The sequence below is a fragment of the Anomalospiza imberbis genome, chromosome 3, assembly GCF_031753505.1.
Source record: "Anomalospiza imberbis isolate Cuckoo-Finch-1a 21T00152 chromosome 3, ASM3175350v1, whole genome shotgun sequence".
Lineage (NCBI taxonomy): Eukaryota > Metazoa > Chordata > Aves > Passeriformes > Viduidae > Anomalospiza > Anomalospiza imberbis.
Genome location: NC_089683.1, coordinates 96,913,634 through 96,939,838, shown reverse-complemented (window position 1 = coordinate 96,939,838; position 26,205 = coordinate 96,913,634). Strand labels below are relative to the sequence as shown.

At 37.7% G+C, this 26,205-nt stretch overlaps 1 protein-coding gene across 2 annotated transcripts in view; it reads right to left on the bottom strand.

Moving 5' to 3' along the window:
• Positions 1 to 26,205, bottom strand: part of PRKCE (protein kinase C epsilon) — a 287,835-nt gene that overhangs the window by 42,222 nt on the left and 219,408 nt on the right. For both annotated transcript variants that reach the window (XM_068185893.1, XM_068185894.1), the window contains exon 11: positions 13,444 to 13,598. In XM_068185893.1, coding sequence (XP_068041994.1) covers positions 13,444 to 13,598 — 155 coding nt within the window. The remainder of the gene's footprint in view (positions 1 to 13,443; positions 13,599 to 26,205) is intronic.

The following is a 26,205-nucleotide window of genomic DNA, read 5'->3' as shown; positions in this document are numbered from 1 at the left end:
CTTTTAGAACTGGTAGCCTGTCACAAGTGGTCCCCCAGGGATCAATCCTGATCTCAAGGCTGTTTAATATTTTTGCAAGTGATCTGCATGATGGGATCAAGAGTACCCTGATGAAGATTGATGTTAATACCAAACTGAGTGGTGAAGTGGACATATTGGAAAGAGAACCACCCTGCAGGAAGACCAGGATAGGTTGGAAGAGTGAGCTGACATTAAAAAAATCAGCAAAGAAAGTGTAAGGTCTTGCACCCAGGGAAACATAATCCAGAAGTGGACCATAAACCGGTATCTACACAGTAAGGGAGCAGCTCTATGGAAAGAGATCTGGTGGTCCTGGTGGACAACAAGCTCAGTGTGAGTGAACAATGTGCTACTGCAGCAAAGCAAGCAAATAGGACACTGGGCTGCATCAACAAGGGCACCACCAAAAAGATGACCAAAGGACTGAGAATCCTGCCATATGATGAAAGGCTTGACTGTACAGCCTTCAGAAGAAAAGGTTCAAGGTAGACCTTATCACCATGTTCCAGTATTTAAAAGGAACAAAGAAATTAGATACTTACTTTTTAGAAGAAATCATATGGAAAAAAGAAGACCATACATTATTCCTGGAGAGATTACGATTAGACACAAGAGGAAAATTTTTCACAATGGGAAAAATCTGGCATTGAAGTTATCTCCCTGGTGAAGTGCAGGATCCCTCAACATTTGAGACTCTTGAGATACAGCTGGAGAAGGTGCTGGGCCATCTTGCCTAGACAGTGCTTTTACCAAGAAAGTTTGGATCGGATGATCCCTGGGTCTCCTTCCCACCTGATATGCTATCATTCTATGATTCCCAGCAGCTAGGAAGAAAACTTGTGCTTTGGTCTAGTTCTGTTACCTAAATGAGAAGTCCGGATTGCAGAAACACTGTGATAAGACTAAGAGCAACCTTATAATCCACCTGCTAAACAGATGCAAGCAATGAAGGCTATTCAGTGCTAATACAGATTATTTTCTTAATTCCAATAAGGTTGTTTATTAAAAGAAAACTATTGAAAAGAAATTGCCATTTCTCAGGGAAAGAACCAGACTGCCAGCATACTCCAAGATGAGAACACACAGCAAAGATGAAGCTTGTAAAATATTGCAATCTACTGGTAAAAGTTAGCACAAATGGTTTATGTCCTTAATAATGCCTGTTTTGTGCTTCTATCTGGAATAGACAGAACCACTATTAGATTTGGGGAAAAGTGAAAACACAGCTAGGCAGGGAACCTATGCTATAACTTGGTCTTCTCTTTCTTTCATTCCTTTGTAAAAACACTATGTACACATTCTGCAAAATTTAAGGAAGATGTTTAAAAGAAAATAAAATATTTTAGTCTGGCAACCACAACACAGGACATAGAATAAAATGGCCAAACTCAGGTGACTGGGAGCATATCCTGAGGAAGCCATTGATGCACCAGCATAAGCCAACATTTCAGTGCCTTTTCTATACTAGAAAAGTGCCCTCTGCACCTTTATGAAGCCCAGAAAGCATAAAGGAGTAGGGTTGCTGAAGGTTTTTGCATGAAATATTTCTTTTTATAAAAGAAACCAATTGAAAATAATCCTCTTCCCTATGCTCCCAAGGGTGTCCTTAGTGGAGAACAAACACAGATCCCAGCAGTAAGTAGACTCCTATTAAGCTCCATATCATGTTTCCATGGAGAAAAATGCTTTCTTATTCAGAACAGAAAAACTCTGCAGTGAACTTTTGTACTGACACTGATTTTTTCCAACCTCACTTTGGTCTTTTTATGGAAAGCATTTCCACAGAGTGGTGCCGGTAATATTACACAGAAAGGACTAAATAAATTATATAGCATAAATTAAATGATGTAACACAGTGAGAATGTTGCTTCCAACAAAATGTTTACTTATATGGAATCATTTAGAAAAAAAAATTTAGTAATTTTTGCTTCTATTCTGATTTCAGTAGCATAGTTCACATGCCTAAACATGTTTTTAACTTATCACTGGTCTGAACTTGGGAAGGGTATGTAGGCTCTTCATTTAAAACCTTTTCTAACCCTGCTGTGTTTATCGGGGATCAAAACAGCAGCAGTCAGCAGCAGTTTAACAGATTTCCGCAGAAATTCTTGTAAAAATTGTGAGTTAAATTTATTTTGTCCTTTAATTTTCTAAAAGCATTCTATTATACAGAGAGATTTGTTTGTTCCAAAATTCTGTAGAGTTAACAATATTCTATTATGTTTGATGGAAGATCACTGCAGTGGAGGGATTCTGGCAAAATTAAGAAGAATTTTATTTGTCCGTAAAGCATGAAGAAGATGCCTGAAAAAATGGGAGTTGCTTGCCCTTATATGTTGATCTATGCATGCAATAAACTCCTAATGCTACTTCCGGACAGAAGTAATAGAACCGGATGGTTCAAAATCCAATTCTTGCTTAGATGTGTAATTAAAAAGGGCCATGTATGTTAATGCAGAAAACTATATTTTATAAGATGCTCTTTTAAAATTACAATTGTGTAGAAAAATAAAATTACTTTTGCTCCTAAACTCTGCCAGAAAGCTGCACAAACACTTCTAGACAATCTTTTCATGTGCAGGAAGTTTCAGCTCCAGCATTGTTTCCAATGTAGCTGCTGCAGACCTCCCCCATCTCCTCCAGAAAACTTACTTGGGAAAGCTACTTTGACTTATAATGTCACCACTTAAAATCTACTTATACAAGGCACCTCACAATTTTTAATTAATATGAATGCAATGGAAAGATGACTCATGAGTTATTCACATGAAATAAAACATAGCATGACTTAGGAAATTTACAGTATACTCACTTTTGCCAACATCAAGGTTAGGAGAGCACTACTGCAATTTACCGTCAGCTGTGAAGACAGAGACACTACCAAGAGAAGCCAACAGTCCAGCCCAAATGCAAGAGAGAGGCACTTCTGAATAAAGATTTGAGAGGCTAAAATGTAATTTCAATTTCTAACATTTGGTACTTACTGGTAGTCACTGCATGTAAATACTAACTTCAGTAGGATTATAATATTAACAACTGGTCATTATAGGCTGTTCTTGAACAATTTTGTGAACATGAAAAAAATTATTTTGGGCCTGAAGAATTATCTTTGTAACTTCTGCATGCCCAGCCTCTTCCGAGATCTGCTAACCAGACTTTATGTTCTGACAAGAGCAGAAATTATCCCATAAAGCTTCCAGATAGTTATGTGGGCAAAGACTAGCAAGGAACCTAATTATACAACTTACACATAAAATTTAATTAAATTACAATGCACAATAAAGTCTCTTTGCATCCTTCTGACAGACTTAAACTGAGCACACTGAGTAAAATTTAATTCCATTGTAAAATTGCTTTTTTCTTCTGGTGTCGGAAAGAGGTTTTACCGTAAAGAAAATAAGAAATTTTTAAAGAAACAGTCACTTATATACCAGATGGGGGCTTCTCTACTCCCATGTCATGTCATATTTACAACATACTTTTATTATGTATCAAACAAATCTCTGAGAAAGATTATCAAAATGCTTTTCAAACAGAATGGGAGAGAAGTTGAAGAAGCTATACTATATCTCAAACATGATATATTTAATTCACCATTGCCCAACCCTAAAATAAATAGGGGTATTAGTTTATAGTCCCTGGAGTCAATTGATAATATTGAGTTAAGACTTGATAATGTAGCAAAAAAATATTAAGGGGCACTGTGATTCTCAACTCAGACTCATTAAATGTCATTAAATCCACTAGCAATGATACCACTCCACCCTTTCATCCTTTACTGCCCACTTTCCCAGACACCAACTCGTTCCACTGTCTTCCTACCCCCATAATTCTGTTGCTGTAATTAGGCAAACATAACTATGTTTGACTGCTTTTTGAAATGATTCTACTATGTAAGATGTGTAAAAAACAAACCCTATTATTATATGTGCTATGGGCACACTTTTTGATTTTAGTGCAATCTGTCTTGGATTTGGTTTATATTGTTTTGCCCTAACTAAGAGCACACATATCTGAGCCAGGGGAGGAAAGTCTTTAGTGGTAATGAGTTATACCAGATTTGCCATCGTGTCTGGCTTCATAAATTATAGCTCACTAATACCAGTTCCTGCTTTGTTGTTATTACTATGCAGAGAATTTCCAGGATGCTGTTTTAAAATTTCTTCAAACCCCCTTGCTCATGGACAAAACAGCTACTCAATCTGCAGGTGTTTTAGAAATTATGGCGAAATCCTCTTCCTCTTGGGACATCCGCAGAAACCCCAGACTATTGCCCTACTTTGTGTACAAGCACACCACTAGCTCTGGTCTGGAGCTGACAAAATATTCCCTTCTTTTTCTCTTGTGAGAGTTTTCAAAAGGTGAAACGAGAACCTGCCTAAAAACCAGAGTTGTCCGAAGGTTTCTTTCCCCTCTGCTTGGGGCATTTCTTACTCAGTGTCTGTGGAAATTAACTCACTGTTTTAGCAGAGGCAGTTTCAACAAGCTTGCAGCAAAGTGCCTTTAGCCTTATCCAAGGCATATATGCTGCTGAGCTGCTGTCTACTTTCTTCACACACAATCTGAGGATCCTTTTATGCTAGCAGATATTTAAAGACTTTCATATAAATGAGCATCAGAGCCTCTTGATAATACTTATGGCCTCTCTGGACCCATTACAGATTATCAGAAAATGAACTGGCAGGCATTTGGTATTCCTTTTACATCCTCAGTATACAGTACCATAAATACTTGCTGTCCTCTCACTGGTAGTTAAGTTTACGCAAATACACACTCAGGCAGTTTCTTAAGTGCCAATTATTTTTGTTCTAGAAGTACTCTATTGGAGCTCTTTCAGATTTATTGATGTTTGAAAGCTTTTAAATATCCATTACACACTTTACTGACCATAGCAATTCCATCTGACTCATTATTTGAGTTAGAATATATTTAGGCATTTTTTAAAAATGGGTCTTAGTATACCACAGGATCTCCCTTGGAAACTATAATAAATCAAGTAAATACCTAGTGAAGTGCTATAATGGTTATTTTTGACCATTTAATTTTATACTTTATATTTGATGTTTTGAACATAGGAAGTTCCTCTGTTTATGTTATTGGTGACCAAGCTTTCTTCAGTTAATTTTTTTGGGTACTGCCTCTGTATTACTCAGTTTCATACCAAAGTGTACCCATTGTGACTGCTATACTGGCAATCTACTGTTGCCATCCCAGCCTCCTCTTCCCTTGAAGGGGCAATCACATGCTTTAATACTGGACTTTGTGAAGAATACCTTTATGACTACATACATGAAATCTACATGAAAAAAGAAATGCACACAACTGCATGTACTGTTTGCATTTGGCAGAGTGACATTTTCTGTATCTTCCATACATCAGAAGAGGGAAATGGAAGCTTGGAGGAAAAAAGCATAGATTTGTCAGTACCACCATTAGTTCTGGCCTCACATTTATTTGTGCTCTCTCTCTGCTCTTTTGTAAAACTGACTACTGGAAACAAATTCTTTAAGCAGGAAGCAAGAAGTGAAGACCCATGGGCTATGTACATTGAGAAAAGCGCTGCTTGGGATTCTCATAAGCCTCTCTTCTCACAAGCTGGATGTTACTATAAAAATGTTTTTTAATCTAAAACATTATACCCCCATCATAAGTGGTCTTGGGGGATTAAAATTCAACTTGGTGATGGGAGTAAATTGTTGGTCCCTGGAGCCATCCATTGCTGGGTATATGACAATGCAGAGATCACACAATCTCCCATCTTGGTAGAAGCTGCCCTTGGCAACACTGCTATTCCTGCTCGACATCTGCCTCCTCCACACGTCCTCAATGCTGCTGAGATGATGAAGACTCCTACTTATGATTATTTCTTCTACTGTCTGCTGCTCTGGGGAACTGCCTGTTCAGGCTCTCTGACACAGTGGCAGCCAAGGAGAGGGGCATGCATTACTGCACATTCTCTTGGCACAAGAAGGGATTTATTATCACTCTGGCCTTGCTACCCCTCCCCTTTCTACTCATTTTTAGCATTGTCAGGGCCACAAGAGCCATTTTGTTCCACTTTCTGATTCGCTTGGTTAGACTGCACCTTGTCCGTCCAAGGTCTTTCTGATGTAATCCTACCACTATTTATTCTGGTAGCAATAGAGACTTTGGTGCATTCCCCAAAATTCTCGGGCTCTTACTGGTTGTATTTTTTCTGTTTTAGTTTTTTAGGCCTATTTATTTAACCTCCTAGTAAACAATATTATTTCTGTTTTCTTCCATTGGAGTATAAGCTCTTAGCTAAACAGGCATTTAAAAATTTTTCAAAGGATTCAGTGATAACTCAGTTATATCAGCTTTTGGATTGGCTAAATTTTCATTTTCCACTGCCTTTTGCAGTGTTAAGCAAAAGAACATAAGGTCTTTAATAACAGTGCCTTCTCAAATGTGATTATTTGCTCTTTTAAAATAAATATGGTTTCTATCTAAGAAGTAAAACCAAGGTCCCAGGTCATTCAAGAAGCTGCAGATATCATGCATATGAACAGTCTCACAATCAAAATCAGCCTTTGAGTAGTGATCTGCATAAGGAATGTTTGCTGGAGCAGTGTCTAATGATAAGCTCTTATATAACAAAGAGGTGGATAAAAGAGGGTGGGAAGATGGGCAAAGAGAATAAATGTAAACCTTGAGCCCAAAGTAGCAAGGTTCTGGCCAAAAAATAGAAGTTGTATTCAGGTATCTTTACTGAAGGGCACAATTCAAATTTTCTTTTAAGGTTGTTCAGTATTTTTGTCATCACTATTAAAAACCCCCCAACTAAATAAAGTTCCTTATTTGTTTTCATCTCACATTATGCATTACTTCCCAACTTCACAGTCCAGCAAGCGGATTGTAACCTGGGCTGCATCCAAGTTACTGTGGGCAGCAGGACAATGGAGGGGATTTCGTCCCTTTACTTCCCTCTGGTGAGATCCCACCCGCAGCACTGCATCCACCTCTTGAGTCCCCAGCACAGGGAGGACACGGACCTGTTGGAAAGAGCCCAGAGAGGACACAGAGGAGGCCACCACCAAATGGGTTTGTTTTGCATCAGTACAGTTCAGTTTCACATGTGCTGCAGCTCTACTGGATTTTTATTTTGTGTATGTTTCTCTGAGTTAAAATCTTATCAAATGCTGAGAGATAACACACACGTCTTCCTGTTATAAAATAAAGACACAAACATCAATCACCTAAATCAGTGACATTCACCCAGAAATAAATACAAATATGTTCTGTAACATTTCACTGCTATTATCTGTTGAGAGGCACTGTTGCCCTTTCTGTTGAGGGTACCGGAACATGGCTGCCCTCAGAGGAATGTAAACTTGGCATTAACCCTGGCAGATTCTCACTCCCTGCTCACTCTCATTTAACATTAACTCACTCCTATACTGTTATCAGAAGGTAAAGGTCATGGCTTTATTTACACAATACAGCACTATACAAATGGTCATTAAACAAGAAAATCTTGCACCAAATAAACATGAAGCAAAAAAACAATGCTGACCTCTCTACCAAGAACTCCCCCTAGAAGTACCTTGTCATTTCCCAAATAAGGTCAATGGTGCTGGTCTATCCTTCTAAATATTAACTGCCCAGCACTGCCCCCACCACATACCCAACTCCCACGCAATAGCCAACTAAGGACTTTTTTACGTTCCAAACCCAGGAGAAATTTAGAAAGCATTGTACTCTTGGCAAGACCATGTGGCTCATATCCTATTCCCACAGCCTTTACTCATCCTTCCACAGCTGGAAACCTTGTCAAAGGCTCTCCTATACGACAGAGCATTTAGCACAATACATAAGCTGGGCAGATGGCAGGACTCCCTCAGTCCAAATGCCAGAAGCCTGGGAACCAACTCTCCTTCCTGCTTCTCATCTCCCTCGGCTCCACTCCTCTCCACCCCGGCCCTCTGCCTTTTCCTGCGGGGAAGACATCCTGCTTATTTATGCATTTCATGACTGTTGCTGTGCCTAGATCCAGCAAGAAAAAGTGCAAAGAGGGCAGGAGGCCACTGACTAAAATCCCGTTGGAGCTCATGTTCAGTTTTAGAAACTAGACCAGGCAGAGTAGAGAGAGTGTGGATGTAGTCCAGGGCTCAAACCCGGCCAGGAGCACTAGTCAGGTAGCGTGGCTTGGGCAGCAGTCCTTGGAGACACTGGGACTCCAGACACACCTGCACAATTCACTCCTTGCTTCCTATTTTTACTGAAGGTGATGGAAATAGTTTTTTGCTCACTTGGGCCAGAAGCAAACTGTAACATCTCTGTAGCAGACTGCTGCAACAGGCAGCTTATGGGGAGAGGACCTCGTGTTCAGTATATTCCTATGCTTAGGTGTGAATATGCCAGGTGAGGGTACAAGGTCTTGCTCTCTTTCATGGACCTTAGCTAAAGCACTAATTTAACATTTAACTCTTCAGAGCTGCAAGAAGATGATCTTTACATACCTAAATCAAAATGCTCCATGTTTGGTTTTGCTTTAAAAAAATAGGGGGAGGGGAATTTTATTTGGCTGCTGCCACTCAGAAATAACACAGTAAGATAAATTGGGAGAATGATGACTTTTAACATGTTAACCACTGACCATGCAACATTTTCATCAGTGTAAATATAACTCCTCATTACTCTGCCAAGGTTGCACTGAATCATACAACCACCAATGAAGTCACGCTTTCTAAATAAATATACTTATTTCACATAAAAACACACTAATGAAAGTGCTTTTAATTTTAGGTAGTTCTTCTTTCTGAAACACTGGTGTGTGCTGCGCTGATAAATAGGAATGCTGGGAAAACTGATTATCCAGGGAAAAATTCAGTTAGTGTTCAAACAAGTTCTAAGGGTAGTTGTGTATGGAAAAAGCCTGGAGGTAGTCAAGGATTGGCATCAGCATATTTACATCCACATTTACCTCAATTCAGTGTTAATAAATCCTTCATCATGACCAACATATTAATTACAGAGTGCAGAGAGCCTCAGAAAGCTCCAGCAAGTTCCAGGCTAGGTTATTACTTCATATTGCTGAGGAACATAACAACCCATAGTTATGAATAAGGACTCCATCGTGACCAGGTGCTGCATGATTTGAAGGCAACATCTCACAGATCTTATACTTGAAAGCAAAAAATTTGCTCCTACATTAGTCAACCCAAAGCAGGTGACACTAATTTCCCAGTTAAGATATTTTTCATCCTTTCAGGTGAACTGAAATTGTATACATTCAGTTTTTTTCTTTTGTGTTCCAGAGAGAGCACTTGAATGATTCTGGAGGCTAAAAGAGACCAAGCAATACACAACTATTGAAACAATGCTTACAGCTCACACAGTTATTTCCTAAATCATGTGTGAACTGGGGACACTGTCATTTATATTCCTGAAGAGGTACCCTGTTCTAGTGCTGGCCTTCCTGCCTGTGGAGACAACAGTTCTTTGTAGGTATTTCAGGACAGAGCAGGTCACTTGTGTCACCTCACTTGAACTCCTACACTGAGAGCAGACAGCCAGCCAGTTACTCCTGACCTCAGCCCAACACCTCCAAGTGAAACAAGAACATGCTGCATTTACATATATCTGCAGAAAGAGCACAGGAATGTTTAAATTCAGTACAAGAGGGGAGTACAGAACTGACAGTTACTTAACACACACAGTTTGTTGCATTTTCCCTACATGAGAATATATACTAATATATTTCATATAGACATAATATATATTAATATTTTATATAGACATAATATATATTAATATTTTATATAGACATAATATATATTAATATATTACGAAAACTGACTTAAAATACACCAGACTCCAGGGGCAGGTGACACAGAACATAGTCCACAACATTTCATCACCAAGTTCAAACTCCAGTCCAGTTCACAAAAAAAACCAAAATGAGATTCCTAATCCTTGATTCCCGAAGCTTGGGTACATTTTTTCAAAGTGGTGCAAGTGCAATTGCATAACACAAACAAGGACAAGTGCCAGAAAATGGGATTGAAACTTCTCTAGTGTCTGATTAAGTCTACTTGTATTATCAGGCCCCAGTCTGACATGTGCCTGAATAGCTGAATGCCAGATGAGAGAGAAGGTGGCAGGGATAATGTAAATATTTTTATTAGGCTGTTGAAGTGTTTTTGACACAACAGTAAAATCAGACCTTTAAAAATGCCACCCTAAAAAGTATTCTTAAGTTTAGCTATCATACAGCATGCATTCAGTATTGGAATATATATATAAAAGTTGTGAGGCTTGTCTTTATTTCCAGATCAAACTCAATAAGCATAAGGAGGACAAACATCAGGAAGATATACATAATTCCAATGAGCACACTGGTAATTGGACAAGTCCGGGAACAACTGTTGGGCTAGCTGCAAAGATGTGAACTCAGAGAATAATTTCTATTGCTAAACAGGGAGCTGGCTTTTTGTTTGAACTTCAGGAGAAATGAGAAAAAAACAGTTATTATAAAAGATGATCATTTAGTATCATCACAGCACTTTCTAAAAACCTAAACAACAAGCCAAAGCATGAGCTAAAGCTAGTTATTTACTTCCAAAAATATAACTTTGTTTAGCTCCAAACAAATACTTCCACATACAAGACTGAAAAAAGATCAGAAGGTATAGCAGCTATTTTGAAACCTACATTTCCATCAAACATCTTACTTTATTTATATATTCCCCACTTTCCTTGAAGTAGTGCCCACACAAGCAACATTTCCCACTTTGGAGAATAACCATTAATTTCACACCACAATGTTTTTTCTAGAAATATAATTACACAGAAGACAAGGATTCTTTATTAAAATATCTGAAGGCATGTAAGGTAGTTATGACTGGTAGTTATTCAGGAGCAAAGGTTGTTTTATTTTCTATTTTTTCTTTCCCTTTTCTTTCCTTGCTTACCAGCTAATAAGAGCTTTGGAGATGTAAAGGAGTGACTTGATCCCAATGCATTTTTAACATTGTAGTAAATAATGGAGTCAGGTATGGAATAATTAGGCTGAAACTGTTCTGTGCAAGACAACTATTCTTATGCATGCTTGACATCGACAAATGCATTCTCCCAAGGCCTGGCACATTGTGAGTGAATTCTGACATTTTCCTATGATTAATTATTTTAAAATAATTTCTTCATTCTACTTGCATTTTACAGTGTAACTGGGATGTACATTTTTAAAATATTAGAGCTCTTAGTATCTCGCAGTTTGGAAAATTAATTATTCTTACAGACATAGCTATGTCAAGATCCAAAAGCCAGTGTCAAAACAAAATACAACTGAATCTGTTCCTAATTTCTTCCTGTTGCTTTCAATCATTTATGCTTTCATCCTACAACTCATGAGAATGTGCCTTCTAATCATACACTCAGCATAACATGGCATTTACAAGTTCAGTGTCATACTCTAGCATGCATTGCAGACAAGTCAGCATAGTGTCTGAATCAAAAGTTGTGAGTATACTGTGAAGTTTAAATTATGGAACATTGTCTCAGAATGACATTTCTCCTGTCATGGAAATGCTCTGCCGATGCAGTCATAGAAAGAACACAGGCACATGAAGCGATTCAGTGCATCCAGCTAGGAGCCAACACTCAGCAAAAGCTACATGCAGGACAAGGGAAAAGAGGAAGGAGAGAAAGAGTAGAGGGACAGGAGGATGTGAATTAAGGGATGGGAGCAGTGAAAGATGGGGGTTGCATGAATGCACATTCATATAAAGCAGGGAGATGTAATTTTATACCAATTCTTCCTTGCTGGTTCACAGAAATCATTAAAATGACTGCTATTTTCAAAGTGCCTACCTCCAGTCTCCAGGAGGAGCAAATTAGCTCAAGTATTTAATGGAGACAAATCCTCAAAATCCTTCACTTTTTCAAAGTGCCAAGCTTGTCTGTTTCCCTTTTGATAGATACTTATAAATTCTGAAGTTGTCACATTCTATTATGTGAATGTACAAATACCTAGCTTTGGAAATAGATGCAGACAATGAATAGGAAATATGATATGGGCAGGGAAGGTAAAAAATGCGTTGGATCTTCAGCACTTGAAAATAAACCCATGTGAAGTGTCAGGCCCAAAAGTACAACCCAGTATGCAAACATGATAGCAGCGTTAATAAAAGATGGAGATTAAGAGCTGCAGCAAGCAAAGAGTTTTATAAAGAAAACTAGATTTTTGATGAAAAGACCACTTTCAAAGAGATTTAATTTCCTCAGAAGCTGTGATGTTCTGCTGTTTGCTATGTCTCTGGAAAGGAGACGCCTTTGAGAAATTTGCCTTTGAATCCCTTTGTATGTGGCAAAGCCAATTGCTTCTAATGAAACTTACCACTCAACTCTGGCTACTAAAAATTTAATATTTCCTTCTCAATTTCTACTACTCTCAAGACCTTTATATGAATCCTGGGATGTCACAAATTCCATATCCTTATCTTGATGTTTTGGCTTACAAAATCTGAGACTGCCTGTCTCTGAGATAACTACCTCAAATTAAAACCGATAACCTGAAAGAGGGTAAGAATATCAAGGGAAAAAATGGAGCTTAGTTAGATCTGAAGAACTCAGAGTTTTTACTAGACAGGACAGATTTATATTACAAAACCTGTTAAGCATGTTGCTTGTGAAAGCCTGAATTTATCTCAAGTAATAACAGGCTGCTAAAAACAAATAAAAACAGAGAGGAAGTGTGAAATGACAAGATAAAGAATTTAATAAACACATTAACATCAGGGTGAAATTTTTCAAAGCGAATCCTTACTTTTAATAATAATGCCTATCCCTAAATGCATTCTTCATCCCAGCACAACAATATTCACTTTCTGTGTGTGTGTGTGTGCATGGTTGTTGAAGATTAGAAACTGGGGCCAGTGGGGGAGGTTCAAATAGATGCAGGGCACTTGAAAGCAAATCAGAATTGTCTCCAAAGAGCCACTTCCTGCTGGTGACTAAGCCTTCACCCAAACAGTCAAGAGGAAGGGGCATAAGCAAAGCATTGCAAACGACCATCCCGATTGTATCGGAGTGGAGACAACGAAGACAAACAAACTCAGGAAGTGGCAGGGGGTTAGAAACTGAGAGGAAATCTATGGCACAGGGAGGAAAGTGAAGAGATTGCGCCAATCTGCAGAAAGGTCACCTCTGGGTCGCACTGTGCCAAGCTTTTTCAAACCCACTTTATTTGGACTAGAACACAAAACTGGCACACACAGCTGGCGACTGCTGCAGAGGCTATTCAAATGTTAACATTCTCAATGATAAACAGCCAAAAAAAAGTTCTGTGTAAGCAAATTGGAACAAACAACTAATCTAAAACTGGTTGCTAAGAGATGGAGGATTTCAGCCAAAACCATCCCAAAGCCCCAAGAATACCTTATTTTTGATCAAAAAAAGTACCTGTAGATGACGCCATGTTGGTGAAGAAACATAAGTGCTGATGTGACCTCTGCAGCATAAAAGCGGGATCGAGGTTCGTCAAATTTGCGTGAGCGTTGGATTTGAAACATTAGGTCTCCTCCATTTACATATTCCATGACGAAAAAGAGGCGGTCCTGAAATTAATTAAACAGTGCTGTTTAGCTCTTTTAGTGACATAAAGGACTCTTGAAGCCACACTTCAAATGACTAGAGCATTTACATAATGAAATAAAAGAAACTAATGCTACGATTCTGAAAAAGGAGAAAGCTGACAACCAAAAGCCACCAAACCTAAAGAAAATGAGATGAATCTTAAAGTGAGAAATGAGAAAAAGGCAATCAAAATATCGTATTAAACAACACACACACATAAACATTCACACATCAACAAATACATATGAAATTATAAACAAGTTCATATAATAACAGAGATAGTTAAGCAATGTTATTTCTTTTATAATTTAGCCATGACAACCATAGTTTTAGAAAATTTAGCCATAATAACCCATTAAAAGATATGGCAATTTTGTCAACTATTGACAGGCTGCTGGGCAAATTTCAGTCTTCTTTCTGCACTTCTCTCTTACCAGTTGCTTTGTCTGCAAAGCATCTTCCCCAAATAATGAAAAAATTATTTAGAACTGCTAAGCTACAGAAACCAGTGCTGCCAATCTCAAACACTTATATATGTTTTTTCAATTGCCTCAAACCCTCATAATGAAATAGGATTGCATTATTAAAATATGTTTCAGGTTATTCTTCTAATGGTTATCACTTCCCTGTTCAAGCCTTCAAACCTATTTCCATGATGGAGGACTAGAAATGAATGTTCCTTGAGAACAGCAACTGAGGTTCTCAGGCAGTCACACCATTAACCCAAAAGTTCAGCACATGTTGAAACAGTCAGAACTGAAAATATCAGCAAACTAAATGTGTGCTTGGCATCTTGAACCATTTATTATCTAAAGTGGCAATGCAGGTGAAGGCATAAGGAAAGAAATGACACACATCTATTTGATATATTTTAGATCAATTTTTTTAAGTATTTCTTACAAATTTTCATATTTTTCCCCAGTCGGTACTAATACCCCTGAATCTTCATTTTCTTGCCTGTCCACCCTTGGTGAATGCCTACTCCACATTCTTTATTTCCTTACTGTTAATTATCTACAGCTATATGCACATTAGTTTAGTTAGAGGTGGAGGTAATCCTTATGTGACTTGACACAAGACATTTCTTTCCCTGGTCACATGATTCACAGGTGTGCAAGCATGGGACTTCACCCCTCTGCAGCTCTGATGTCACACTGCAGTTTGGCTATAGTTCCTAGTGTCTCATGTGCTGGGTTGAAGTAAAGGAGACAAGATGTGACATTGCTTTGGACAAGGAAAAACAACAGAAGATCGATGTTAATTAACCTCCCCAGAGTAAATCCAAGGCTGCAGATTACATAGTTTATATATAAGAATCCAGAAATTCAAAAATGTTTGTAATTTGTCTTTTATCATCTACTCTACAACTCAGACTCAGAGCACAGCACTTAAAAATACCCTTGAACTTCAGCATGTACATCAGTGCTGCTCATTAAGCGCCTAAATGTTATACTTATCAGGGATGCTTCCTGGAGAAGGCTAAAAATGTTTTTCTGACTTTTTGTTGATTACAGAAAGAGGATGTAGAAAAAAACCTTGTGCCTTTCCTCCCGTATCTTGGGAACACAGAAACTGCTGGGCTGGATGAAATTTGGAAAGCCAGGTGAACTGGCATACTTGGTAAAACATTGTTAATGACACTGGTACATTTTCCAACATTTTTCTTATTATCCCCAAGGAAGGAAAACATCCTGAAGAATAGCATCAAAGCTTCTGGCTGCATCATATACTGAAAAGAGCATGGATTCAGAGTCAGGCCTTTGCTCTTTCTGTAATGCTCAGTACTGCTGATATGATCAAAATCATAGTGCAGACCTTCTGACATCAGTGTAGGGTTTAACTAGCACCCTCTTTGCTTCTTTAAGCAAAAATATGGTCCTTGTGCTGTCTGTCTGATTTATCTTTGGAATCAGTAAGAATTACAGTCTTACTTTTAAAAGAAAATCTGGTAGTTCTCAGATGGATTTAGGAATTTAGAAGCTAGAGCATAAGGATAACACCAATACAGTCAGATTTTTGATGAAGTCAGTCAAAAGCACAGCTGTACTGCTACTGGAACGTAAGAGGATGCAACATCCCTATGAAAAAGATGTGGATGGACATTGTCCTTTGTTAGGCTTCTCACTGCTGCACCACAAAATGAGTATCTCTGAAGAGCATTTTCAAGTGCCCCTTTGCAGGTCTTTCCCTAAGATTATCTCACATGGATAACAGCTCCGTGTTTCAAGCACAAAACCCATTGGACTGCAGGCTGAGGAGAGCACGAGTAACACTTAGCTAAAGTAACTTCTCCTAACACTTGTTGCAAGTGAACTTTCTTACACGGCTATTTTAACCTTTCTAAAGTCAACAGTCTGGACTTGAGTGGGATCAACAAGGAAAACAAAGCTGCAATTCCCATTCTCCTGAGCAGCCATACTGATTCCCAACATTGCTATCATTTTGCTGCATCTACAACAGGTAGAAAATAAACAATGCTGATGTGAAGTGATGGTGCTGTGCCTTTTACAGCTGTGACTCCCAAATGGTGACCCTCAACTTGTCACTGAGCTGGGAGCTGCTGCTCCCAACAGTGATAACACCAGAAAAAGACTGATTTACACAATTATATAGATGAAGGCCACTTCCTAACATGTCAGAATAGACTGTTTTTTTTCTCATATTAAATACTCTGAGCCAAATGTTTTTTGTGACATTCACTAAATGCCTAATTGTTGATTATTGATGTCAGAAATCGTGTTTAGTTAAAGCTTCAAGTTCTTTTATTGTAGTCCAGTCTCTTTTAGATCACTAACAGTTTAGCTAACTGAAAATTTAACCTGGACTGTTTAGCAGAGTATCTTGTCACCAGACAGGCTGAAAAAAAGTTTAGCAGTATTCTCTGAGCTGAACATTGATACCTATCAATCATCTCTCTCTCTCCATCTTCTTTTTTGTGTACATCCCGTTCTTAATTTGAAAGGGTATTTCTGACAGATTCTGCAGCTTACTTGACAATCTCATCAAAAGTATCCCTACTAAAAGCAGAATTAACAGCTCAGTAATTGAATTTGTTCTGCTATTGATTTTTTTCTGCTACATATCTATATTTCAAGTAATTTTCACAGCTTTCCTCAGTAAACATTCCAGTTTTCTACTGACAATTCACAGAAAAAAAATAGTTTGAAAGTTTTGTTCTCTGTTTACAGTGATGAGAAAGTCCACTAGCATGGAGTCACCAGTAAGATGCACAACACACACAAGCACAGCAGACCAGAGTTTCAACATTAGAAGGTATAATCTTTTTTGATGACATATATTCAGTCCCTATGGAAACGACTTTCTTAAAAGCACTCTCTGGTCTTTCTTTTTAGTCAGGACACTGATGTGATCAGCTGAGACTCATATTTACTTGAAAAGAAGATGCAAGAGAAGAGAGAATATTTTATGAATGAGAGCTGAGATTGACAAGTCCATTTTTTTTAATTTCCACAACCTCAACAGAAACAGACACACTATTTGATTTTTGCACTCAAAATTTTTTCCATATCTTTCTTCAAAGGTTAATGTTCAAAATACATGTTCCCAACCCTCTGACTCCTTCCTTTCTGTCATAATGCAAGCACACAAACAGAGTGACCCAATGAGACCTCTGAGTTCAATGCAGAGAGGATGAAATCCTCCCACTAGTAGTGAAAGAACTGTATTATTCCTGATCATATGTATCTTGCTACATGTACCACCAGGAGTTATTCAAACATTGAAGTATGAGAATATAAAATGAACACCCTCAAGAATTATACATTCAGGGACAAGGAACGCAGTGTTTACTCAGTTAAAAATGTGATACAAGGTATGACTTTATTTTCAGTTGTGTTCCAAGAGCAAATGGAATGGGTTTGGTTTGGACTGAATTATTTTTGAACTTTGTTTTCATAACATTAGGGAAGTATGTTTTGATGAATAAAATAAATGCAAAGCAGTCCTGTGAACTCTTTAATTATAGCAACTAAAGTAAAAGGCAAAATCACAAAGACATTACAGATGAATCCTCTCTTGGCACCTATAAAGCAAAAAGGGTACTGCAAAGTAAGCTAATATGTTTTCTGAAGTAGAGTAAACTAATATGTTTTCTGAAGTAACTTGATTCTTTTTCAGGGTTTATTTTAGCCCTTAATCATACTGCTTTTCCTTGAATTTCTCAAAAGATACGGTTGAATGAGAATACTTAAAATAACAAATGGAAACAAAAGCAGAGCACAGTGCACGAATAAGAGATTTTAAAAGAAAACTGGATGTGAAATAAACAGTCTAGAAATAATATTTTTAAAAAAGTATGTTTAACTCTGTATTTCCACACTATTTTCTGACCATAAATGTAACTCTTATACTGGAATGCATAATGGCTGCCTTAATATCTCTATGATTTGAGTCTCATCTCTCAACTTCCTTAATTGAGAGTCTCCTACATGCTTTGTGTCATCAAAAATGTACACCAAAAAGCAACCTTTTTTCCTAGTCTTTGTCCTTATCACTAAATGGCAGAGTATGCTTACTTAGTTAAACTAGAAATCTTGTTTCATCTCTCTCATTTCACTCCTTTAATTTTGTTCCAATTTAATTTTTCATTTCTTGAAATAAGCCACTCCCTGCTCTACAGTAAATCCTTCTAAAACTTCACGCTTTTTTGTGTATTGCCATTCTCTGATTTTTGGTTTTATTTACATTTTTTTTTGTTTATATCTGTCTATGTATTATGTGCACTCCCTGCCACTTTATATGTGCTTAGGTTTAGATGTTATGAGTTTCACTGGATAGAGCTTCTACCTTTTTTCTTTTGAAATATTGTACATGTTTTAAATTGGGAAAAGGAGGGAAGATTTCTAGAAACATCAATAGCAATAAAATCTAAGGACATAACAGATTCAATCCAGCTCCTCTTTGTGGAGGTGTGATTAATGACCAAGGTCTTTCTACTAGTAGGACCAGATAATCTTGCCAATCAGTTCTGATTTAACAGATGACACTATACAGTCTATTAGTTGTTTAGATGTGGAATAATACCATTGTTAGGGAACAAACTTCTACGTAAACCCTGTATGAACCGTTAGACATGGAAAGACTTTGATGTATTGTTTACATTAATTATTGTGTAGATCTTAAAAGACTTTTTAAAAATTGTTATCAGTCATTAACCCATCTGTCCTTTGTTTGTTTTCCAATTAAAATCTCATTAACATTAAATTGCAGTCTAAAGACAATCCATTGATAGACATAAACCCATGTACAATTATCACTTTAATCTGAAGAGTACAAACTTTTTTTTTCTCTTTGAAATGAGTCCTAACAGCTGGGGGACCCAATATGCAGTTCAACACAGCCTTATTACTGAAACATTACAGAACAAAAATAAAGCATGCAATCTGTCTCCCAGTTTCAAAACTGAGATGCGCATCCATGGCACAAGTCTGAGAATAAATCTTTTCACTACTGTTTTTTGCCTCCCAGTTCAACTTTTCTAAAACTTAAAATCATTCAGGAAAGGCAGTGAACATGGACTCAAGCAAAATTCACAACTGATAAATCTCAGCAGCCTACTCCAACAACCATTTTTTCCTTCGTTTATGTTTTCATACAATTGGCTGTGAATAAATTCTTCCTGATTCTCACTAGTTCCCTAAACTAAGTTCTCTGTATGAATACAGATTTTTCTCCAAATTTCAGGAAGTTGCATTTGAATTAGATTTATTCAGAGGCCCCTGAAAGTATCAAGGAAACTAATATGTGTATCAAATACAGGTAAATGTAAAATTATTCACATTCTAGTAGTGTACTGTTACATAAGGGAATTATGTTTAGCCACTAAACATGTTGCAAAACAAAAGGCAAATATACAACTTTTATTGCTCAAGAAGTCAGGTAAATATATCACCTTGGTATGCTCGGTAAGATGATATTTTATTCATGTCTTGCATGTATGGAATTCTTCTTCAACTAATACAAAACTGTGATTACTTAACTCTATTTAAACAGGATGCTCAGTTTGTTTAAAACTACCTAAAACTACAGCAACTGTCCCACCCCTCCGAACTTAAATAAACATTTCCTGCTTCTGATGGAAATTGCACAGGCATACGCTACACAAAACTATGTGCAAACCTTCACCACCCTGAGACAAAGACTAACCAGGATGGCAGATTCATTTTCCACAATCCCAGCGTTATGAGGGACAAATATAAATCCAAGAGAAAAACCAGGTACAACACTAAAGAGAACAACAAGAAGCTCTCTCCTGTTCTTGTGATTCCTTTTTGAAGTTCACAGTAACACTTTCCAACAGGACACTATGACATGTTATCTGTCTCTGATTTCAGTGTTTATTCTTAGGGCTAATTGTGTTGTTTTTCCTGTTTTGTACCATGGCTTTCAAGGAGTTCCAAAGAAGGGAACAATTTCTACGAATCCCATATTTCTTGGAATAAATGACCTGTACATAGGAACTGCTATCTTAAATTTCACATGAGATGTCTGCATCTTTTACTTAACACAAAATGCACATGTTCTGATTTTGTATTAGAGGATTTTTTTGTCAGCCAAAATTCCACACTCCAAATTTCTCTCAAGCTGGTGAGTACTATTATAGTTAGGGCTTGTTGATCAGTTTTACTCAGCTTCGCCCAGTAATTTCAAATTCATTCTTTTTAGCCCTTGAAATAATTGCCTCAAACTTAAAACATAGTCCAGATAGAATCAGAGAACCACACAAAACTGGATAAGGAAGTCTTGCAAGGTCATCTAGCTTATCCCACTGACAGGCAGGATCAGCTGTACCTAACCTACAGGGAACTAACCTTTTCAATGCTGCAAGGCAGTCTCTGGCCTTTGACAGATCTAAAACTGTGAACCTAAACAGCCCTGCTGAATGGACTCAATTTGGCCCACAAAGACCTAGAAGCCTAGGAGCCTCTGCTAATCTGGTCTGCCAGAGGGCAAATGGGTTTGTCTGCATTCCACTGCAGTGGACTCTCATTTCTGCCAGAAATGCCCTGCTCCCTTCTCAGTCCGCTTGTCACCAGCAAAAGCCAGCAGTGAATGATATTCCTTGAACACACTCAGCTTCACAAGTCAAAAAATTGTATCAGTTACTGAAAATAAACTGACCTTCTCTTAAAAATCACCACTGATAAGCACTCCTTCACCTCCTCTGGCAGTCTGTTTCAGTACCTGCAGAAGATATTACTGGGAGCTCTTTCACTGCTGCAAATAATTTGCATTACTTCTAACTCTAACCTTACTCAAAAGTATCGATTCCTAGCTGTGCTGGAAGTCATGTACCTTCAGAGAAATAATTCTGTGCTTTCCACCTTTGTTTCTTATAAAAAGAAACTGTTTTTTCTTGATTTTACAAAATTGATAACAGAATATTTCTATTCTGTTTGTAGAGACCTCAGACATTATGTTAGTCAAAAAACCATTTCTAAAGCCTTGAGAAGGATTTCAAGAATAGCTGGCCTGAATTGAGACACTCAAAAATCCTTCTGTACCCTATCATACCATACCATGTCAATGGCCAGAGAAAGCTACAAATCAAATGCAATTAGTCTTCAAACAGTGCTTTCAGAATCAGTATGGAGAGTCTCAAATCCTTTACAGTGCATTACTGTAAAGACCTGCCTTGCAGCATTTACTTAGCTATAATGTGAGTTGCTGGAAAGGGGTTTTTAAGCAAGATGTTTGTCTGAGATCTCCGTATGTCATAAAGCAGTCCTGGTATGTGACTTTTGTCATGGGAGATTGATGTGTCTCCTTATGGAATATCCATGGATACTGGAACAAAATGGGGTTCTTAACATTTTTTCATGTCCATAACACATCCCATAGTACTATTCAACAAGGAAAATGTGGTTAGTGTTAAGTATCTTGAGACAAATTGGCTGGCTTGGGTGAGGGACTTACTATGTCCAAGAAGTAGGTCACAGAACCATGGAAGTAAAAAGTTAATGATTCAAAGAAGGAAATGTTATCCGGGACCTCACCTATTCTTTGCAAAAGTTCAAGGGACCATTAAATTTTACCAAGACCAGCACTCAAGAAGAAAGTTTTATTTATGGCAGTTCCAAAGACATATCCAGCAATACTCTAAAACTGTCCAAAGTTAAGAGAAGCCAGTCTGTCCTGAATTCATTGAGAGTGAAAAAATGTACCCTTTGTTTATCACCCCAGCACTAATACTTTCAGGAAAGTTTAGTTGAATGTTTCAAATACTGAAAGACTCTAATCCCACATTACTGTGGCAAGCAAAATACACTGACATTGACATCACTTTTGAAATGTACAGGTCATCAACTGTACCATAAATGCTGGAATATGAGAAAGCATGGTTATAAATAAAATCTGTACCCTAGACTCTGGAACCAGCAATCCTATATAGCTCAGAATCACAGATGAACATTACCTCCCTCACACAGACCTTTTTTCTGTGCAATTTATGAACACCTGATCTTGAATAGAGTATTCCTAATGTTTTCTCAGATAATTAATTTTGTCATATTACTATCTGGACCAAATTTACTATGCATTAGATTAGCTGGTGTATCAGGTTCATACTAGGTCTAGTAAAAAAAAAATCCAAAATTTAATTAATTCTGTTTTCTAAAAAAGATGAAATTTAGAGTAATTCAGTGTTGCACAGAAACAGCAGGTGGAGAGTTGTCAGCCTGTTTTCCTCCACAGAGCTCTCATTTTACTCACTGAGAATATCACATAAAATTCTAGCTCTGAGTTGCCCAAATAGACATAATTTCATATTAAGACCCCAAAATGTGAGAGTAAAAATATTCAATTTTTTACTTCCTTCCTCCTTTAGATTAAGGATTACAATTTTGGTTTTTGCTCTTCTTGGTCACTCATGGATATTATCCCTCCTCTCCAAGTGAATGTTTTCTATGTGACACCTATAATATATCTCATTTTCTGACACAGTACCTACAGAGTTTAGTGGTGAGACTCTCTTTAGCTCAATAGGGGTTGAGATCAGGATTAAATTTTTAATACTGTAATATGTGGAATTTATTAGACAAGGGCATGCAATGAAGTTGCTGAACAAATTACGTCCATTTGCTTTTCTTTAGTTCAATTTTACTTCTAACCTTAGAGATGGAGAAAAAACTTGTAAATTTGGGAAGATCTTCAACCTCAAATTATCCTGGACTGATAGGTGTTGTGCTGTCACTGGATTTTTCTGCAAGCTGGGGCAAACCTTTCAGCTGCTGTGTTGGTAGCCATGAGCTCTGCGGTGAGCTAGGGAAGGGCACTCCCTGGGCACCAACCCTGCTCCCTGCCTGCCCTCTGAAAGCCTGAGCAAGCTCCAAGAGCAAGGACGCTAGAAGGGTCCCAACTGCTGTAATACGGTTCTTGTGCCCTTCCTCTCATATAAGGGAGAAACATAACTGGAATCCTCTGCAGAAATGGCATGTTTTGTAGTTCTAGTCACTTCAAAAGGGGTATCAAGTAGGAAAAGCTTCTCAGGCCATTTCCCTAATACCTTCATTTGATGACAGATAAGCTGTGAAAAGCGCCTTTTATGAAATTCTTTGATCTCATCTTCTTTTGGTGTTGTTTGGAAAAAAGAACTGTTCTGGTGAGATAATTTTAAAGACCTCTCATTTAATAGCCTGATGCACATGGCAGAAAATTATATCAAGCCTGTAAAATGTCATTATGCAGAAAATGTTACAATGTGCAGGCAGCTATTAATATTCCTTTGTTCTGATTATTATAGGAAAAAATATAAATACAGTCTTCCAAATAGAACTAACTATAAAGTTTTTGAAGCCACCTCAGAATTTCTAAGAACAACTTTTAACCTGTTTATATTCTACCAAGGAGCATAGAGATGACACATGCCCTAGGTGTCTCCTCAGCTCCTAGGCTGGCTCTGGTACCTTCCTTGTCTTTGCCATTCCTGTTCTCTTACACTGTTTGGGCACCTAGTTGATGTCTTTGAGCACACAGGGAAACCTATCAGATGCTACAAAACTAATAGGGAACACTCAGGAATGCAGCCAGTAGGTCCAGCAGCAGTGATATCAGAAGGAAAAGGAACCCAGTTAAAGAAGATAATGAAAATGACAGGACAAAATACTCATCCGGCAATGAGTTTCTCCGAAATTATCCAGCATTGCAAAAAAAACCCCAACCAGAAGTAATCAGCTGAGTGGGCAAGTTCTTGTATCACAGTCATGATACACTGGCAACAGTGCTCTTTGTTTCTAGGAATGCAATCAGCTGACTGAAAGGCAGAACTTGCCTTCTCAGATCTATGCAACTGCCAGTTGTGATCCTGGAGAAATCTACAATGACTTTAGCTATTAGTTACTTGTACACAAGCTATCAAAAATTATCTGTTGAGAAATGACTTCTAGTCACATATATCAGGAACAGGCATACTGAACCAAAATGGGCAGACTACAGCAGAAATACAGGAAGACATTTTATATTCAAGTTTCTCAGTTTAAATTTTCAGAATTCATTAGAAAATAAAGCATAAATGTATAGGTATTTCCTCTCTCCCTGTGCAAGAACAAATTCTTGCCATTGCACCAGGCTGTGAAAGAAGAGTTTTCTTGCATTACAGAATTTACCACTGGGAAAATCTGCTCCTTTCTCCACTCAGAATTCTACTTGCCCATGAACAGAGTATTGGACAATGCAGAGGGAAACAAGGCAAAGTAAACAGGTGCAAAAAGTTATTCAAACATTTGTTATGTTATCCTGTAAGTTAACTTGCCCAATAGAAGCTTGATATGAACACTAGTGCATTTATTAAAAAAGGAGTAAACCAGAATTCTCCAACAGCTGTCAAACTTCTTTCCCTGTAATGTGGGAACGAGTGATGGAAAAACTGTGCTGCAGCAGGGCCAGCTTCTTTATATACTGCCTAGATATTCCATTTAGGGTGCTCTATGTGTTACCGACATTTGCTAGCAGATATTCTTTACAGTTTAAAATTTGTTATTTCTACCTAAGTAAAAAAAGGGACGGTGAAAAGGCTGGCACTTCCTCCACAGATGATTTTTTTTTCCTGAAAAAGAGTAACTGAATGAAACTAGGAAAACAACATGTGGGCATTAAAGAGAGGGCTTTTAGCAATTCCAAAGTATGAGCTTCTTATTTTGATAATTTCACAGTCTGTATAATTCCTAATAATTAATGTTTCCATCAGAGTTCTCCTTTGCATGTTGCTCATACCTCCTCACTCTTACAACCAACTCAATCACTTTGCACTAAGGAAAAAAAGCCCATGATTATTCACTGATGCACCTAGAAGAACATCATATTTTGTATTCAGCAATTTTACACAAGTCAGAGCACATTAACACATTTTCTGGCCTTGTTTTAGGACTTGATTTTCTAACTTTTGTACATTAGACCAGGCCACTGACTCCTACAGACCCCTGGTGAGATTAAGTGTTAAGGAATTGACTTACACTTTTATAAAGTTTGTGATGGGGGAGGACAGGGAATCCTGTGCTCCTTTCAAAAGAAGATGAATGAAGTGTTTGGCAACATAAAGATACTCAGTACAGAGAAACAGCTCTTCTGTATTATGTGAAGTGTTTCAGCAATGTTCCCACGTACTTAAAAACAAAGGTCAGCCAGTGACAACAGTTGGTTCTAGCTTGACAACACAGCAAGAAACTTGTATTGCACTGTGATCATCCAGATGGAAAATTTATATGAGATACTGTCATATCAGTTCACAAACTATGCCCTGGATGCCAGAAATAACTAAAAGTCTAAAGCTTTCTTGAACATGATGTTCCAAATAAAAAGTAGTTGCATTTGTACTAAAAAAACCTAAAAAAATACCCAGCGGAGTTTGTTTTGCTGTTTTTAACAAAGAGACTTTCTTTTTGGGAACTTGGCTAAGCCAAAACAAAATAATTATGACAGCCAAAATAAAGGTGTTGCTCTTCTGATGTAAGTTAAGAGATGTTTCTATTCAGAAATGTCTAATTCCAGATTTTTATTCAGGACCCCTCTTTTCTTACAGGTATTGCCTCATAGTACTCTGACAGGCACACAATCATGCTGATGCTTATTTGCTCAAACTCAAGCTCGATTCTTTACACTGGACATATTAAAAAATATTATTATTAAAAAAATACTCAAACATGTATTATTACTAATTGTCATAAAATGCCATAACAAGACCAAATCAAAGACCAACTTTCTACTGATACTGCACTTAGTAATACAGACTGAAATTTTCTCTGCACCAGTACTTGGTATATGCCAAGGTATATACAGGGAGAAATAGCATGGCAAATAGACAAAGAAACTTTAGAAAAAGTGTTTGCAGGGTAAACGGAGTGAGTTGCAGCATTTGCTGAACACCGGAGCCACTGATGAAGCCTCAGGAACCAAGTCCCTTTACTAAACTCCAGGGGTTGCATGTTGTACCTGACTTTTCACAGATGCCCAGCTTGCTTCCCACAGAGCATGCTTCAGCACACTGACTGCAGCAATGGCAGAAGAGACACTCATCCACACTTCGGGAATTGTAATCTTTGTTGAAAAAACTATCCTCTCTTTGTCTCCTCATGC